Source organism: Pseudorca crassidens, chromosome 11 (assembly GCF_039906515.1).
Source record: "Pseudorca crassidens isolate mPseCra1 chromosome 11, mPseCra1.hap1, whole genome shotgun sequence".
Lineage (NCBI taxonomy): Eukaryota > Metazoa > Chordata > Mammalia > Artiodactyla > Delphinidae > Pseudorca > Pseudorca crassidens.
Genome location: NC_090306.1, coordinates 43192809 through 43213102, shown reverse-complemented (window position 1 = coordinate 43213102; position 20294 = coordinate 43192809). Strand labels below are relative to the sequence as shown.

Here is a 20294-nt window from a genome sequence, read left to right as displayed (position 1 = left end):
AGCAAACCAACATAGCATCGTGTAAACTGGAGAAGGGGAGGAGGGAAAGGGAAGAATGTTTGAAGAAATAATGGCTGAAAACTTCCCATATCTGGTGAAAGACATGACTGTAAACATCCAAGAAGCTTAATGAACTCCAAGAGACAGTGAGACACACTGTAATCAAACTTTCAAAAGATAGAGAATCTTGGGCTTCCCTGGTGGCGCAGTGGTTGGGAGTCCGCCTGCCGATGCAGGGGACGCGGGTTCATGCCCCGGTCTGGGAGGATCCCGCATGCCACGGAGCGGCTGGGCCCGTGGGTCGTGGCCGCTGGGCCTGCGTGTCCGGAGCCTGTGCTCCGCGACGGGAAAGGCCGCAGCGGTGGGGGGCCCACGTACCGCAAAAAAAAAAAAAAAAAAAAAAAAAAGATAGAGAATCTTGAAAGCAATAGAGAAGCTACTTGTCACACACAAGAGATCATCAGTGAGATTATGAGCAGATTTCTCATCAGAAACTTTGGAGGCAAGAAGGCAGATATAATCAAAGCGCTAAAAAAAAAAACACCTGTCAACCCAGAATCCTATATGTGGCAAAACTGTCTTTCAAAACTGAGGGGTAAATTAAGACATTCACAGATAAACAAAAGCTGAGGGAGTTCATAACCACCAGACCTGCCCTGCTGGAAATGCTCAAGGGAGTCCTGTAACATGAAATGAAAGAACACTAGATGGTAATTTGAAGGCATATGGAGAAATAAAGAACTTGATAAAGGTAAAATACATGAGCAATTACAAAAGCTAGTATTATTGTAACAATGTTTTGTAACTGTACTTTTTGTTTTCTACATGATTTTAAAAGACTAATACATAAATAAAAACAACCAACTATCAGTTTAAAACCTAATATTACTGCAACTTTGGTTTGTAACTCCAGATCTTGTTCTCTACGTAATTTAAGAGACTAATGCATTTAAAAGAATTATTAGTTTATATTTTTGGGCACACAATGTATAAAGATGTAATTTTGTGACATCAACAACCAAAAAGGGTGGGGATGGAGCTGTAAAGGAGCAAAAATTTTGTATGTTATTGAAGTTAAGTTGGTATAAATTCAATTAGAGTGTTATAACTTTAGGATGTTAAATGGAGTCCCCATGGTAACCATAAAGAAAATAGCTACAGCTTATACACAAAAGGAAACGAGACAGGAATTTAACCATTTCACTACAAAAAACTGATTAAACACACAAAAATACAGTAATGTAGAAAATGAGGGACAAAAAATCTAAAATCATTGAAAACAAACAGCACAATGAAAGAAGTCCCTCCTTATCAGTCATTACTTTAAATGCAAATGGATTAAACTCTATAATTGAAAGACTGAGAATGGCAGAATGGATAAAAACACACTATCTAACTATAGGCTGCCTACAAGAGACTCACTTTATATTCAAAATCACAAATAGATTGAAAGTGAAAGAATGGAAAAATATATTCCATGCAAATAGCAACCAAAAGAGAGCAGGGATGGCTGGACTAACATCAGACAAAAACAGACTTTAAATAAAAAAAGCTTACAAGAGACAAAGAAGGACATTACACATTAATAAAAAGTTCAATACAGAAAGAAGATTTAATAATTAGAAACATTTATGCACCTGACAGACCGAGACCATCAAAATATATGGAGCAAGGACTTCTCTGGTGGTCTAGTGGTAAAGAATCTGCCTTGCAATGCAGGGGACGCGGGTTCAATCCCTGGTCAGAGAACTAAGATCCCACATGCCAGGGGGCCACTAAGCCCATAAGCCACAAATACTGAGCCTGTGCGCCTCAACTAGAGAGCCTGCGTGCTGCAAACTACAGAACCCATGTGCTCTGGAACCCGCATGCCACAACTACAGAGCCCACCCACCCAGCCTGCATGCCACAACTAGAGAAGAGAAAACCCACACGCCACAACTAGAGAGAAGCCTGCGCGCCATAATGAAAGACCCTGCATGCCTCAACAAAGATCTCACATGCCGCAACTAAGACCTGATGCAGCCAAAAATAAGTAAGCAAATAAATAAATAAATAATAAATCTTAAAAAAATTATATATATGGAGCAAGAACTGACAGAATTGAAGGAAGAAATAGTTCTACAATAATACTTGGAGACTTCAATACCCTACTCACAGTAATGGACAGAATAACTAGACAGAAGATAAGTAAAGAAATAAAGGATTTAAAGAATGCAACAGACCCAATAGATCTAACAGACATATACAGAACACTCTACCTAACAACAATAGAATACATATTCTTCGCAAGTGCACATGTGACATCTTCCAGGATAGATGATATGCTGGGGCACAAATGAAGTCTCAACAGATTTTAAAAGATAGGTGTCATACAAAGTGTCTTCTCTGACCACAATGAGATAAATTTAGAAATCAATAACAGAAGGAAAGCTTGAAAATCTACGATACAGTGAAAATTAAACAACACATTTTAAAACAATGACTGGATCAAAGAAGAAATAACAAGGGCAATTAGAAAATACTTAGAGATAAGTGAAAATGAAAATACAATATACCAAAACTTACAAGCGGTGCTAAGGAAGAAATTTACAAATGCTTACATTAAAAACTAAGATCTCAAAAAAATAATAATAATAAAATAAAAAATAAACAACAACAAAAAAACTAAGATCTCAAATTAACAACCTAGCTTTACAACTTAAGGAACAAGGAAAAAAATAAATAAAAAGAACAAAGTAAACCCAAAGCTAGCAGAAGGAAGAAAATAATAAAGATTAGAGCAGAGATAAATGAAATAGAGAACAGAAAAGTAGAGAAAATCAATAAAAGCAAAAGCTGGTTCTTTGAAAAGATCAACAAAATTGACAAACATTTAGCTAGATGGACTGAGAAAAAAAGAGGAAGATTCAAATTATTAAAATAAGAAATGGAAGTGGGTACATTACTACCAATTCTATAGAAATAAAAAGGATTACAAGAAAATACTATGAACAATTGTATACCAACAAATTGTGTAACCTAGATGAAATGTTTAAATTCCTAGAAACACAAAACCTACCAATACTAAATCATGAAGAAATAGAAAATCTAACTAGTAAGGAGATTGAATCAGTAATCAAAAATTTCCTGACAAAGAAAAGTGCTGGACCCAATGGCTTCACTAGTGAATTCTACCAAACACTTATGCTTGTCAAACTTTAAAAAACAAAAACAAAACAAAACAAAACAAAAAATGGCTGAAGAGAAGGGAACATTATCTAACTCTTTCTATGAGGCCAGCGTTACCCTGAGACTTAGCCAGACAAAGACACTACAAAGCAATATGCCTGGGCTTCCCTGGTGGCGCGGTGGTTGAGAGTCCGCCTGCCGATGCAGGGGACACGGGTTCGTGCCCCAGTCCGGGAAGATCCCACATGCCACGGAGCAGCTAGGCCCGTGAGCCATGGCCGCTGAGCCTGCACGTCTGGAGCCTGTGCTCCGCAACGGGAGAGGCCACAACAGTGAGAGGCCTGCGTACCGCAAAAAAAAAAAGCAATATCCCTTATGAACATTGATGCAAAAATTCTCAACAAAACAGTACCAAACCAAATTCAGCAGCATACTAAAAGGATTATACACCATGACCAAGTAGGATTTATTCCTTGAACACAAGAATGGTTCAACTTAAGGAAATCGATCAATGTAAAACACCATATTAACAGAATAAAGGGAAAAAAACCCCACATGATCATCTTAATTGATACAGAAAAAATATGTGACAAAATTCAATATCTTCTCATGATAAAAACACTAAAAAATGGGGATTAGAAGAAAACTACTTCAACATAATAAAAGCCATATATGAAGACCCACAGTGAACAATGGTCAAAGACTAGAGCTTTTCCTCAAAGATCAGGAACAAGGTAAGAATGCCCACTTTTGCCACTTCTATTCCACACAGTACTGAAAGTTATAGCCAGGGCAATTAGGAAAGAAAAAGAAATAAAAGACATCTAAGAGGGAAAGGAAAAAGTAAAATATGTTTGCAGATGATATGATCTTATACGCAGAAAACGCTAAAGATTACACACACACACACAAACACACATACACAGTTAGAACAAATAGATAAATTCAGCAAAGCAGCAGGATACAATGTCAACACGCAAAAATCAGTTGTACTTCTGGGGACTTCCCTCGTGGTCCAGTGGTTAAGAATCTGCCTTCCAATGCAGGGGACGTGGGTTCAACCCCTGGTCAAGAAACTAAGATCCTACATGCCGTGAGGCAACTAAGCCTGCGCACTGCAACTACTGAGCCCACGCACTCTGGAGCCCACGCACCACAACTAGAGAGAAGCCCGCACACCACAATGAAGAGCCTGCGCTCCGCGGTGAAAGATCCCATGTGCTGCAACGAAGATCCTGCATGCCACAACTAAGACCCAATGCAGCCTAATAAATAAATGAATAAATAAATATTTAAAAATAAAAAAATATAAAAAATAAAAATAAGAAGTGGGGGCGAGACCAAAGAATCAAAAAAAAAAAATCAGTTGTACTTTGATACATGAACTAACAATCTAAAAAGTAAATTACAAAATAAATCAATTTACAATAGCATCAAAATGAATAAAATACTTAGGAATTAAGTTAACCCAAGGAAGTGAAAGACTTGTACAATGAAAACTATAAAACACTGTGGACAGAAATTAAAGAAGACATAAATAAATGGAAACACATTACATGTTCATGAACTGGAAGACTTAATATTAAAATGTCAATACTACCCAAAGTGATCTACAAATTCAGTGCAATCCATATCAAAATCCCAATGATATTTTTTGTAGAAATAGAAAAACCCATCTTAAAACTCATATGGAATCTCAAGGGACCAAAACAATCTTGAAAAAGAAGACCTAGAGATTATCATACTAAGTGAAGTCAGACAGAGAAGGACAAATATCATATGATATTTCTTATATGTGGAATCTAAAATAATGATACAAATGAACTTATTTACGAAACAGAAACAGACTCACAGACATAGAAAACAAACTTACGGTCACCAAAGGGGAAAGGTGTGGGGAGCAGGGAGGGATAAATCAGAAGTTTGGGCTTAAAATATATACACGACTATATATAAAATAGATAACCAACAAGGACAGGAAACTACACTCAATATCTTGTAATAACCTACAATTGAAAAGAATCTAAAAAAGTATATGTGTGTGTGTGTATAACTGAATCACTTTGCTATATGCCTGAAATTAACACAACACTGTAAATCAACTACATTTCAATAAAAATTTTTTAAGAAAAGAAAAAGAGGAACAAAACAGGAAGACTTACACAACTTGATTTCAAAACTTACTACAAAGCTACAATAATCAAAACAGTGTAGTACTGGCATAAAGACAGACATATAGGGACTTCCCTGGAGGTCCAGTGGTTAAGACTCTGCCCTTTCACTGCAGGGGGAGTGAGTTCGATCCCTGGTCAGAGAACTAAGATGCCACATGCCGCACAGCGTGGCCAAAAAACTTAAAAAAAGAAAAAAAAAAAAAAGACAAACATATAGACCAACGGAATAGAATAGACAGCCCAGAAATAAACTCTCACATATATGCCCAAATGATTTTTGACAAGGGTGCCAAAACCACTCAATGGGAAAATGACAGTCTTTTCAACAAATAATGCTGGGAAAACTGGAATGTCCACGTGTAAAAGAACAAAGTTGGACCTTTACCTGAAACATTACACAAAAATTAACTCAAAATGGATCAAACATTTAAATGTAAGACCTAAAACAATAAAACTGTTAGAAGAAAATGATGTAGGACAAAAGCTTCACAATACTGGATTTGGCAATGATTTCTTGGATATGACATCAAAGGCACAGTTAACAAAAGAAAAAAACAGACAAATTGGACTTCATGAGAAAAAAGGCAACATACAGAATGTGAGAAAATATTTGCAAATCATATATCTAAGGGATTAATATCCAGAATATATAGAGAACTCTTAAAACTCAACAACCACAACAACAAAAACCACCTGATTAAAAAACAGGCAAAGGACTTGAATAGACATTTCTCCAAAGAAGATATACAAATGGTCAAATTCATGAAAATGCTCAATGTCACTCATCATAAGGAAATGAAAATCAAAACTACAATGAGATATCTCCTCATACTCATTAGAAAGGCTATTATCAGAAAAAACAGAAAACAAGTGTTAGGCTGTTGATAAACTGGGACTCTTGTGCGCTGCTGGTAGGTATATAAAATGGTACAGCTGCTGTGGTTCCTCAAAAAATTAGAATTATCATATGATCCAACAATTCTGTTTTGGGCTATATACCCAAAAGACCTGAAAACAGGGTCTCGAAGACATATTTGTACATCCATTTATTCACAACAGCTAAAACATGGAAGCAACCCAAGTGTCCATTGATGGTTGAATGGATAAACAAAATATGATACATACATACAATGGAATATTATTCAGCCTTTAAAAGGAAGGAAATTCTCTAATATGCTACAACGTGGATGAAACTTGAGAACATTATGCTAACTGAATAAGCTAGGCACAAAAAGACAATTACTGTATGATTTCACTTATATGAGTTATCTAAAGTAGTCAAAATTATAGAGACAGAAAGTAGAGTGGTGGTTGCTAGGGGCAGAAGGGAGGTGGGAATGAGACTTACTTTTTAATAAGTATAGAGTTTCAGTTTTATAAAATGAAAGTTCTGGAGATGAATATTTGAAAGATGCTAAGAGTAGATCTTAAGAGTTCTCATCATGACAAAAAAAATTTTTTTGATACCATTATGGTGCTGAATGTTAACTAGACTTATTGTGGTGATCATTTCACAATACATATAAATAGTGAATCATTATACTGTACGCCTCAAACTAATATAATGTTATGTGTCAATTATACCTCGCTTTTTTTTTTTTTTTTTTTTTTGCGGTACGCGGGCCTCTCACTGTTGCGGCCTCTCCCGTTGCGGAGCACAGGCTCCGGATGCGCAGGCTGAGCAGCCATGGCTCACGGGTCCAGCCTCTCCGTGGCATGTGGGGTCTTCCCGGACCGGGGCACGAACCCGTGTCCCCTGCATCGGCAGGCGGACTCTCAACCACTGCGCCACCAGGGAAGCCCCCTCAAGTTTTCTTAAATTAATTTTTATTGGAGTATAGTTGATTTACAAAGTTGTGTTCGTTTCTGCTGTACAGCAAAGTTAATCAGTTATACATATACATATGTCCACTCATTTTTAGATTCTATTGCCATATAGGTCATTACAGAGTATTGAGTAGAGTTCCCTGTGCTATACAGTAGGTTCTTACTAGTTATCTATTTTATATATAGTAGTGTGTATATGTCAATCCGGTATGTTACCTCAATTTTTTTAAAAAAAGAAGTAAAATATAAACCCTTCGTTGGCATATTAGTCCAGATATTAACTTAGAATAAAAGCCAAAAACAAAAACAAAAAAGAAAAGGAGAGAGAGAGATCTGGAATGGTTAAGATGGTAAATTTTATGTGTATTTTACCACAGTAAAAAAACATTTGGAAAAAAACTGCACTATAATATCATTTTTCAGCTACTGGATTAGCAAAGTTCAAAATGTTTCATAACACTGTAGGGTTGAGGGAATAAAGAAACAGGCATTTTCATATATCACTTGTGGGAGTGCAAAGTGGTACTCTCTCTATAGCAATCTGGTAATACTTATCAAAATTACAAATACATATACACTTTGACCCAGCAATTCCACTTCTAGGAGTTTATCCTAGGTGATACTAACACATGCAAAATGATATATGTACAAGGTTATTCACTGAAGTATTGTTAATAATAGCAAAGGGTTGCAAACAACCCGAATGTTGATCAATAAAGGAACGGTTAAGTAAGTTATGGTACATCTAAACAGTAGGATGAGTATACATTCATAAAAAAACCACGAAAGCTCTTTATATATTGACATGGAATAAGCTCCAAGATATATTACATGAAAAAGGAGCAAGCAAAGAGGAGAATATATACTCATATTTGCTTATATATACGTATAAAATATCCCATAAGATACATAAGAAATTGATAATACAGTTTGCCTCTGGTGTGTGGAACCAAATGGCTGGGAACTATCCCCAGGGATAAAGATGTTTCAGTATATTCACTTTTATAGCTTTGAATTTTGAGCCACATGAATATATTACCTATGCAAATACTAAAATTAAAACAAAAATCCTTTACCTTTTATTTTGTCAAACCACAGCTCTACTAGAAATACTTAATTCTATTTCTAAGGCTAGACTGACATGACTGAATTAATTTTACCCTAAACCCCTTTCATGGCCCTAACAGGAATACTAATGTAATGCTAGATATAATTTTTTCCTCTCCACAGCTCTCACCTCTCTTTCTCTTAAATACTTTCTCCCATGTGAACTGGCTGAGTTTTCATATCACTGTCCTATATATATAATACCTGTCCCAGTAACTGTTCATGGTTACATCCTATTGAACTAATCCCAGCAGTTAACTGAACTAGATTTGGGCGTTTGGGACTGCCAAACTGAAGCCATTTTTCTTTCTCCAAATTTTAAGAAATTTATGTCTCCAACACATACTTTTCCAGCTTCATGCATATCTCACATCACTAATAACCTATTATCCTGGGCCAATAAATTAATAAGCTGCTGTTCTCCAGAACACACACTCACGTTAGGTGAAAGCAATGGGAAGAAGTTAAGCAAATACTCAAAGCTACAGGTATGGAGAGCTTCAGGGGAATCTGTAGTAGTATTAAGTTCTTCTTAGAAAAAATTCTCAAGGGTCATTGGGGTCAGGCCTGGTTTAATCAATACTTAACAGAACTCCTAATGAAGTGATGTGGAGTCATCAAGAAAGTATTCCAGTACTCCAGCACTAACCTAATATAGACCCTAAAGAGATTTCATAGAGATACTTGATTGAAATTCACACTTCAAGCACTTCCTAAAGGAACCAGATTTAGAGTAAAGAGCTATGGGAAGCATTCTGAGGCCAGCTAGTATCCTTTGGGGAAAGCACTTTGGTTTTAAGTGGATAAGGAGAACTAATATGTTAGACACTGTATTAAGTACTTGCATTTGTTCATATTATTTTCCTATTTTAGAGATAAGCAAAATAAGGCACACTAAGGTTAAACAATATTCCCAGGAAATAAAGCCAGTAAGTAGTGAAAAAGGATATAAATCCAGTTCTGACTGACTCCACGGCCCAAGTGCCTTCTACCTCCCTGAATTGGACCATCAGACCCCTCCGCATAGCTAATAGTAGCAAAGCCCCTCTTTAGGCTTTAAGCCAAAGCTCATTAGTATCAGAGATCACAACACAAGTGGTCTGACCTAAGAAGCTGAACTATTTTAACTGACCTGTGATATGAATTATGTTGAAAACCGCTGGACTAGATCACTTTCTCTAGAGGACCTCTGCTTTCCTTGACATGCTCTCTAGTTTCACCCCTGCCTAATATTAATAATATTAATACCCTCTGCAATTGCACCATGGCAGAGTCATTCTGCTTCCTGCCCAAAATCACGTGGAGGAGATTGTGTGGTATTCTATGTACATAGCTGTGTTTCAGTGTCATAGAAGAAAACTTTTCTTAACCAGGGAAGCTGAAGATGCATATGTAAATCTTCCAAATATTTTGGCAGAGCTTAAATTTTTTTATAATACAAATATTGATATCACACTTCTAAATTTAATTCATTTTTACCTTTTTCTTGCCTGTTACTGTCCATTCTTTGAGTACTTCACTGGCACTACCTGTAAGAGAAACCAATTACATATTTCTTCTCCTACCACATGCATGCTCAAGCAGGAATTAGTGTCCCCGAATTTTGTAACTGCTGGAAAATCTCCAAAGTTCCCAATAGGAAAAGTTAAGGTTCAAGTCTCTAAGCTAATGTAATGAGATAAACATGTCATGCTTACCTTTTAGAATACCTGCCCATTTAGATGCCCCTTCTCCATTCAATTTCCTCAGTAAGTTCTTCCAAGAAGAGACTAATGTAGCCTGACCATTTTAAAGATTCTTTTATTTATATATCTTTGACCGAATACAAAGATGACTGGTTTCAGCCCAAGTACGGTATCCTCTCTCCTCCAGAAGATTACACACCACCTTAACTACACTGTTTCAGAGAGAACTGTATACTACCCTAGACCCAAATACTAACATTATAAAGAAAACAGATGAAGACGAAGAAAAACCTTACAGTATTTGGACATGTTTATTCTATACTGGTAAATTCAGAAAAAGAGAAACGGGGAGACCTATTCTGATGTCGCTGTCACTGTTCCCTGATGCGATAGCTTTAGGCAGTTTTTCCCAAACAAGTTATGTGGAAAGAATTTTGTAAAACACTCCTCAACTCTATAAATCAGAAGGCTTGGCTAAGCCTACCATTTTTTGTATGGTAGATAAGGATACTCAAACCCATATATTTGAATCACTTGCCAGAGCCAGACTAAATGGTACTGGAGCCTGAAAAAGAATGTTGAGTCCCTGAATCTGCCATCTGTGGCTGAGCTACTGGACCACTACTTTGTCATTGTTTCTTAAATTCTTATTACACCCAACTCCAATCAAGTCCCTTATACCACTGGCCACCTAATTTCTTCTTAACTACCATTAGAGAACGTTCTGAATAAAATGATGGAGTCTTCTCAGCTTGTCTCTTATTCCAGGTATTATATAGCTTATGAACGAATTACTTCTAGGGCTGAAATAGGGAGCTTTAAGAGATGTCTTTAAAAATGGCATGGTATGTTATGTTATCATGGCGTCTGCTATATCATCTATGAAACACCAGATTGCCGAATGAATGTTATAGAATGCTGAAGCAACTTCTATTTGAACAAATACAAACTTATAAAAATATTGAGCTAGGATTACCTTCCATGAATGCTTGTACTGTTTTGTCCACACAATTATCAAAGTGCTGCAAAACCAGGATAATTTCATTGTTACTCTTATTGGGAACTATTGCACGTACTGCATTTATCTGGAAAAGAAGACAAGTTCATTTAATTCTAATATCAGTAGGTCAGTTGGAAACTGAGATCTCATACAGAGAATAACAGAAAGGGTACCATTTCATTTTTAACAAGATATATCACTCTTTAGTGTCAGTGTGAGTACATACAACCAACTCACTGGGAATGATTAATAGATGAGTGATAACAGTACATAAAAATTAATTTCAAAACTTAGAAAAGCAGAACATTTCTAGAAACAGATTTGTGCCAGGGGATTTCACTGGTGGCACAGTGGTTAAGACACCACGCTCCCAATGCAGGGGGCACAGGTTCGATCCCTGGTCGGGGAACTAGATCCCACATGCTTGCTGCAACTGAGTTCGCATGTCACAACTAAGGAGACCGCATGCCGCAACTAAGACCCAGTGCAACCTAATTAATTAATTAAAAAAGATTTGTGCCAGATTTTGTTTCAAGAAAGGGTGGTTTAATTTAGGTATCAGGTATTAATTTAGCATCAACATTTCCTCATTTTTAGCAAACTACAGAGAAAGGTGGGAAGTTTAACGAACCACCAACAATAACAGATTTTTTTTTTTTTTGTGGTACGCGGGCCTCTCACTGTTGTGGCCTCTCCCGTTGCGGAGCACAGGCTCCGGACGCGCAGGCTCAGCAGCCATGGCTCACGGGCCTAGCTGCTCCGCGGCATGTGGGATCCTCCCGGACTGGGGCACAAACCCGTGTCCCCTGCATAGGCAGGCGGACTCTCAACCACTGCGCCACCAGGGAAGCCCAACAATAACAGATTTTTGTACAGCATTTTTCAAAACGTTTACTTCATATCATTTAATTGTATAATAATGCTTAAAGATAATTTAAATTATTATAAACTGTTTCAGGTATATAAAACATAATGAACACTCACTATATGACAGCCAGTTTAATAAAATAAAATATATGCAACTGAAGTGCCCATGAAGTCTCTCCTAAACCCCATTTCCCTCCTCTCCACAGAGATCTCTACCTTGAACTTGGTGTTATTTTGATACATGTTTTTGTACTTTTATGATGTATGTATGTATCCACAGGTAATCCATATTACTGTTTTGCATTACATAAATATTATCATATCGTACATGTCTATATTCAATTTGTTTTTTCATGTAACAATTTTTTTAGATTTATTTTTCATGTTGATAAATGCATCTTATTCATTTATTTTAATGGCTACATAGCATTTCCATTGTATGAATATAGCCAATTTATTCATTCTCCTGTTGATGGACATTTACGTTCTTTCCAGTGTTTGGTTACTATGAAAAATGTTATAATAAATATTCCTATGCTTATGCTTACTTGCTGAATACTCAGTGCCTATGACAATGTTTAGCAAATTGTTAGTTAAAAAAAACAAAAAACAAAAGGGTCTTCTGTGAACAGTGAGAGGATGCCTCTATTGTATATAACCACTAGTAGAATTCCTGAACAGTAGGGCATCTACAATTTCATTAGAAATGCCAAATTTCCCTTTAAAACAGGGAATTCCAATTTTGTCAGTTATTCCTAAGGTATTTTAAGGTATTTTATATCTTTTGAGATTAAAAATACTTTATAATAATTGCATATTCTGTTTTCATTTTTGTATATCAATTTTATATCCAGCTATTTTGATGACTTCATTATTCCTAATAATTTGATGCTTTCTTGGTTCTTCTATGTAGACAAGAGTATTGTCTATAAATAACGGCAGTTTTTTTTTCTTCCTTTCTAATCCTTATAATTTTCATTTCTTGTCTTACTGCACAATGTGAAATTGGTTATTTTTTCAAGAAGACCTGATTCTTTTTGGTAGAAAGTGGTAGTTAGAAACCAAGATCTAAGAGCTAGGTGTGTTTATTGCTACCAGGGAGTCATTATTTCTAGGTCCTTTCAGTGGATAGAGCTAGGAAATTTTGTTTCTTACAACATAAATTCATATATAATAATAAAAGTTCAAATATAGTATTAAAAGGTTTGGGTTGTTTTGGTTTTTTTGCGTGCCATGTGGCTTGCAGGATCTTAGCTCCCCGACCAGGGATCAAACCCAGGGCCTCTGCAATGAAAGCACAGAGTCCTAACCACTGGACCACCAGGGAATTCCCCATCTATGCATTTAAAATGATGTATGTTATTTTTCATTCTGTATTTGTAAGCATTGTATATTAGAAATGTTTTCAGGGTATCTAGTCAGCCATACTGCTTGAAAAGGAAGTCCTTTTATAGACGAAGAGAAGTAAAGTATCTTGTTCAAGTAATTAGCAGAATCTGTATTAGAACCTAAGTCTTTCTTAGTACACTTGTTTTCATATCATTCTATACTTTTTTTGTTTCAGGCTTAATTGAACAATGATAAGGTTTAAAACCACACAAATGGGAAGGTATATAATCTATAATACAAAGAGGGCAAATTTGTAATATACATTTTTGAAATGAGCAAAAAACTTAGCACTGATCACTAGAAAATGGGCTTCAGGCAAAAATAACAGATTCAATGATAAAGGTAAAATTCTGATAACTTAAAATGTGAAAGTGTTTATATTACTGAACCAATATATATCTATGACTCCATAATCAACAATATACTTTTTAAATAAGACAGAGAACACACATAAAGCTTTTTTTTTTACATGTTTTTCTCAGTATAGCTCATTAAGGGTTATATTACTAAAAACAACCTTTTCTTCCGAAGGTATATTACTTAGAAAATTTATTTCTCTTCTTGCTCTAAAGTCTCCTGGACTTAAAAATCCTCTTCAAGTGAAAGGGTAGATCCTGGGACTTCCCTGGTGGTCCAGTGGTTAAGACACCATGCTCCCAATGCAGGAGGCCCGGGTTCGATCCCTGGGCAGGGAACTAGATCCCACATGCATGCCGCAACTAAGAGTCTGCATCCCACAACTAAGAGTCCGCATGCTGCAACTAAAAGACCCCACGTGCCGCAACGAAGATCCCACGTGCTGCAACTAAGACCCGGCATGGCCAAATAAATAAAAATCAAAAAATAAAAATTGGGTTGTCTTAAAAAAAAAAAAAGGTAAGATCCTACTCAGATTGTTCTTTAAAGAATGTTGCTAGGGTTTCCCTGGTGGCGCAGTGGTTGAGAGTCCGCCCGCCGATGCAGGGTACACGGGTTGATGCCCCGGTCTGGGAAGATCCCACATGCTGCAGAGTGGCTGGGCCCGTGAGCCATGGCCGCTGAGCCTGCGCGTCTGGAGCCTGCGAGTCCGGAGCCTGTGCTCCGCAACGGGAGAGGCCACAACAATGAGAGGCCCGCGTATCGCAAAAAAAAAAAAAAAAAAAAAAGAATGTTGCTAAATGAGATACACACTTAGCCATATAAATATTGTTATAATATTAATTAATTAATATTAAGATGTCTTCAAGAGAATTTAGAATAAATATATGTATATGTATACATGCAAAGCAAATTGCACGTATAGGCTCTGATTCCTCAAAACCTTCATGGTGGTTACTCTCTGATATACAGTGGCATTCATACAGTTTTGTTCTTAAAATTTCACTTTCTTAATGAGTTTGTATAGCCATTGATTTTATTAGTATCTAAATTTTAACAAAACATTCAAGTTTCTTATCCACAGTAACTAGTCATACCTTTTCTTTCATGTTCTCAAAAACTCCTCCCTGGGCCAGTACAGTATTGGACTGCAAATCAAAAATGAATCCTGATGAATCTGAAACAATGAGAAGGAAAAAATATATTCAACATGGTCCAAAGCTAACACATAATCCATCCCATAAAATGGAAGGGCCAATACTAGCTGCTTTTCTCCCATAGACAGCTAACAAGAAGTTAGTTGTTATTTTGCAAATTCTATTATATAGATAACTGATAACTACATTTGCATTAAAATTATAAAATTAATTTTATTTTAATAGAAACTGTCACAGCTTGAGAAAAACACTAAGTACATCACCTATATTAGACTGTCCAGTAATCCTTGGTATCTTTGTTAACTATCTTATGTTAATTTAAAAGACCCTCTAAAGTAAAGTAGCTAGTAAATAGCTCCTCAAGGTAAAGTTTAATACTAACAAATATGAAAATGTGAGAATGAGAGCTTCTGTGGCATTAATAATAACAACACATAAAAGTACTTTCCATCTTCCAGACTGCAACACACACACACCATGTTCTTAGACTATGAACTCCATGAACACATTTGTTTGTGTTCCCAATATAATACTTGATAAAGCAATGTACTTGAGTTTACATTACCAGCACAAATGGGAAAACTTAGTTCAATGTAAGTAATTACAGAAAAGAGTTTGGCTTCCCTGCACTTATAAAGAAGGCTATCTATGAATTTAATCAGTTTCTTTACCCGTGACTATATGATCAACAAATTACCTCAGCTTTAACACTTGACAACTTTGTTTTAATCTAATGAGATGCGATCCTAGGACATGGTTAGAGTGCTTCTCAAATTCTGATGTGTATATTTAACATCTGGGGAAATCTCCAGTTAAAATGTACGTTCTGATTCAGGAGTCTGGCGTGTGGCCTGAGGTTTTTACTCCCAAACGGTATCAACATTGCAGATCCATGCACCATACTTGGGAGTAGCTTGGGGGTTAGAATTTCAACAAAGCAAGTAAAAGGGGAAATTTTGAGAAAAGGGGTTGCTGTGGTCTGAATGTTTGTGTTCTCCCCTCCAAATTCATATATGAAATCCTACAGTGATGGTATTAGTAGGTGAGGCCTTTGGAGAGTGGAGTCCTCATGAATGGGATTAGTGCTCTTTTTTTTTTTTAAATTTTATTTACTTATGTGGCTGCGGTGGGCTCTTCCTTGCGGAGTGCGGGCTCCAGAGTGTGAGGGCTCAGTAGTTGTGGCGCGTGGGCTTAGCTGCCCCACGGCATGTGGGATCTTACTTCTCTGACCAGGGTTTGAACCTGCGTCCCCTGCATTGGAAAGCGGATTCTTAACCACTGGACTACCAGGGAAGTCCCAGGATAAGTGCTCTTATAAAAAAGATTCTACAGAGTTCTCTAGCCCTTGCCACCATGTGAGGACACAATGAGAAGTCTGAAACCCAGAAGAAGGCACTCACCAGACCGTGGTGGCACTCTAATCTCAGATTTCCAGCCTCTAGAACTGTGAGAAGTAAATTTCTGTTGTTTATAAGCTACCCAGTCTGTGGTACTTTGTTACAGCAGTCTGAACGGAATAAGATGGGGGTATAAAAAAATACAGTAACATACTAGTGCGCTTTCCAAATTCTTTTACTATTATTTCAGATTTAAAAAAAAATTTTTTTAACATCTTTATTGGAGTATAATTGCTTTACAATGGTGTGTTAGTTTCTGCTTTATAACAAAGTGAATCATCTATACATATACATATATCCCCATATCCCTTCCCTCTTGTGTCTCCCTCCCTCCCTCCCTATCCCACCCCTCTAGGTGTTCAGAAAGCACCGAGCTGATCTCCCTGTGCTATGGGGCTGCTTCCCACTAGCTATTGGTTCTACATTTGGTAGTGTATATAGGTACATGCCACTCTCTCACTTTGTCCCAGTTAATTAAAGCCTCTTTTACAGCTCAATTGTTATCCTGTGTTTTAAAATACCTCCTAGTTGCTGTGGAAGACTGATAATTATAAGTTAGAATGATAACAATATTTTGGTACTAAAAGTGGAAAAGAGGATATGAATAGAGCCAATGTCATTCAAAGAGAAACTATGTTTGCCAATTACCATTGAACTGTGAATTAAGTTAGATTTAACCTCTGTAATATTGGCAGTATCATGATTGTTCCCTGAATGAAAAATCAGGTCACATTTACACAAACTCAGTATTTAAAGCCTGAGTTTTCCAGATGACGACATAATATGGTTAACTCCCAATTATCTTTATTAATTGAAAAGAGACACAGTACAGATAAAAATCTTATATAGCCAAAATACTAGTACCCAGCAACCTTCTCAGAACTGCTTTAGGTTATCCAGATGATATAACCTGACAGTTGTAAGTGCAGATGACCCTTGAACAACATGGGTTTGAACCGCCTGGGGCTACTTATACACAGATTTTTTTCAACAGTAAATACTACAGTACTACACAATCTGCGGTTGGTTGGATCCACAGATGCAGAACTGTGGACACTGAGGCCCAATTGTAAGGATTTTCCACTGCACTTGTGGGTCAGCACCCCTAACCCCCATGTTGTTCAAGGGTCAACTGTACTCTCTCCCAAAGACACATTAATGAGCACTGAGATGATACAAAGGACATCAGTAATCTTACTAAGGAATCAAACCACCAATCTCTTTTAGGGAAAAGAGGGGATACTTAAGGTAAAACAGCATTTTGGAATCTATATTTAAATGAACTATTCGTATTTCTAATTTCTACATCATCTAACACTTTTTATTTTTTTTTCCTTTAACAACATGCTAGATGAAACCAAGTGCAAGGAAAACAAAGGGTAGTTCTGCAAACACCTTCAGTTACTGCCCCCTCAAATTAGCATAAGTATTATTAGGGTTTATTTGGCATACCAGTTAGGATAATGATTAAAAATACATAAAGCATAAGAACCTAGGGGCAGGACAGGAATAAAGACACAGACGTAGAGAATGGACTTGAGGACATGGCGGGGGGAAGGGTAAGCTGGGACGAAGTGAGAGCGGCATGGACATATATACGCTACCAAATGTAAAACAGATAGCTAGTGGGAAGCAGCCACATAGCACAGGGAGATCATCTCGGTGCTTTGTGACCACCTAGAGGGGTGGGAGAGGGAGGGTGGGAGGGAGACGCAAGAGGGAGGAGATATGGGGATATATATGTATATATGCATAGCTGATTCACTTTGTTATAAAGCAGAAACTAACACATCATTGTAAAGCAATTATACTCCAATTAAAGATGTTAAAAAAAAATACATAAAGCAGCTGTTTCAGTCAGGATCCCAGCAGGAAACAAACAGCACACTTAGACTGGGAAATCTGAAGAGTTTAATGAAGGGACTATTTTCGAAGGTGCTGGTAGGGAGTAGGGAAACCACAAGATAGAGCACAGTACTCCTTGGCTAATAATAGCAACGTATATTGCTACTGGAGGTTTTAAAGAAGGTAAGGAGGGAGCAATTACTGGAACCCAGAGAGAGCAGGCGCTTTCATCTTTGTTTCATCTGGTGTGGAGACAGCCACAGGATAATAGTCCTTTAGTCAAAGGACACAGTAAGCCCACAGTGACCCCTCAGGGAAAGATTGGGGGAACAGATACTCTTACCTCACTCTCCTCCTTGCCTCTGGTCTCCTGTCTATGCTGCCCAATAGCCAAACTCAACCAGAAGCCCAAGGGCAAGAAACCTGTAGTCTGAACTGTAGTCTGTACAAGTCAGCCTCCCAGGGCACAAATGCCCATTTTGTATTTATATTCTAAATCATGAGTTCGCCAAAAAGGGCAGCAATAATTTAACATCTTAACTTGTCTATTCACCAGCTAATATTGCCTCTTTTTACTTAAACCAACAACTCAAGTAGATTCAAAACCCTGCTTCAATGAACTGGAGCTTAAGTGCCTCTCAACATGACAGGGAAAGTCATTTTTAATTCCCACCAACAACATTTAGTGATTTAACAATTCTCTTATTTTTTCATGCAAAGAAAGCCTAAGATTTACTTAATTCCATTGGTAGGAAATAAGGCAGGGTCTCATCCTTTTATAACTACTCTATGATAGAAGGTCATGTATAGTCTATCAGAAATAAATTTTTAAAGAAAAAAAAATGAAGTTAGGGCTCCCCTGGTGGCGCAGTGGTTGAGAGTCCGCCTGCCGATGCGGGGGACACGGGTTCGTGCCCCGGTCCGGGAAGATCCCACATGCCGCGGAGAGGCTGGGCCCGTGAGCCATGGCCGCTGAGCCTGCGTGTCCGGAGCCAGTGCTCCACAACGGGAGAGGCCACAGCAGTGAGAGGCCCACGTACAGCAAAAAAAAAAAAAAAAAAAAAAATGAAGTTAAATACTATACTCTGGCAAGATTCATAAAGGATATGAGGAACCCTTGACACTGAGCTTTCTTATCATCATTTATCTCATTCTATCAGGAACCATCTCACAGGTTTCTTGGAATTATTTCAAATAGCACAGATTTAGGAACATTTTGGGAAAAGTATGCTATTTATAGGATCACTGACATATCTGTAAATATTGCAGGCTTTGTTATTGTTTTCACTGCCTTCAAAAATCAGGCAAAAGTTATGTCAATGAGGATAACATAGAAATATCTGACTATCACATATATCAAACCAGACTTGAGCAAGTTTTTTTAAAAATTGAGGTATACGGGAGGATCCCACAAGCCGTGGAGCGGCTGGGCCCGTGAGCCATGGCCGCTGGGCCTGCGCGTCTGGAGCCTGTGCTCGGCAACGGGAGAGGCCACAACAGTGAGAGGCCCGCGTACCGCAAAATAAATAAATAAATAAAATAAAATTGAGGTATAATTGACATATATGTAACTTTATATTATGTAGTTTCAGGTATATAGCATAATGATTTGATATTTGTATATATTGTGAAATGATCACCACAATAAGTCTAGTTAACATCCATCACCATACATAGTTAGAATTTTTTTCTTATGGTAAGAACTTTTAAGATACACTCTCTCAGCAACTTTCAAACAAGCAATACGGTATTATTAACTATAGTCACCATGCTGTACATTACAGTCCCAGGACTTATTTATTTTATAACTGGAAGTTTGTACCTTTTGACCCCCTTTACCCATTTGGTCCTCCCCCAACCCCCCATCTTTGGTAACCACCAATCTGTTCTCTGTATCTATGAGCTCTTTTATTTTCAAATTTTAGATCCCACATTTATGTGAGATCATACGGTTTGTCTTTCACTGACTTATTTCACTTAGCATAATGTCCTCAAGGTCCATCCATGTTGTCACAAATGGCAAGATTTTCTTTTTATGGCTGAATAACATTCCACTGTAATATATACACCACATTTTCTTTATCCATTCATCCATCAATAGACACTTAGGTTGTTTCCATATCTCAACTACTGTAAATCATGCCACAATGAACATGGGGGTACATGTGTCTTTTCGAGTTAATGTTTTTGCTTTCTTTGGATAAATATCCAGAAGTGGAATTGCTGGATCATATGGTAGTTCTATATTTAATATTTTGAGGAACCTCCATACTGTTTTCCATAGTGGCTGCACCAATTTACATTCCCACCAACAGTGC

At 37.2% G+C, this 20294-nt stretch overlaps 1 protein-coding gene and 1 non-coding gene across 2 annotated transcripts in view; one reads left to right on the top strand and one right to left on the bottom strand.

The window, feature by feature from the left end:
- Positions 1 to 20294, bottom strand: part of SPATS2 (spermatogenesis associated serine rich 2) — a 75181-nt gene that overhangs the window by 27524 nt on the left and 27363 nt on the right. The window contains exons 2-4 of the mRNA XM_067696425.1: positions 14675 to 14754; positions 10941 to 11049; positions 9759 to 9808 (exon numbers count right to left, since the gene is read on the bottom strand). Of these exons, the coding sequence (XP_067552526.1) occupies positions 9759 to 9808; positions 10941 to 11049; positions 14675 to 14754 (239 nt within the window). The remainder of the gene's footprint in view (positions 1 to 9758; positions 9809 to 10940; positions 11050 to 14674; positions 14755 to 20294) is intronic.
- Positions 13843 to 13915, top strand: TRNAW-CCA (transfer RNA tryptophan (anticodon CCA)). The gene has a single exon. It is a non-coding gene; the product is annotated as a tRNA-Trp (tRNA).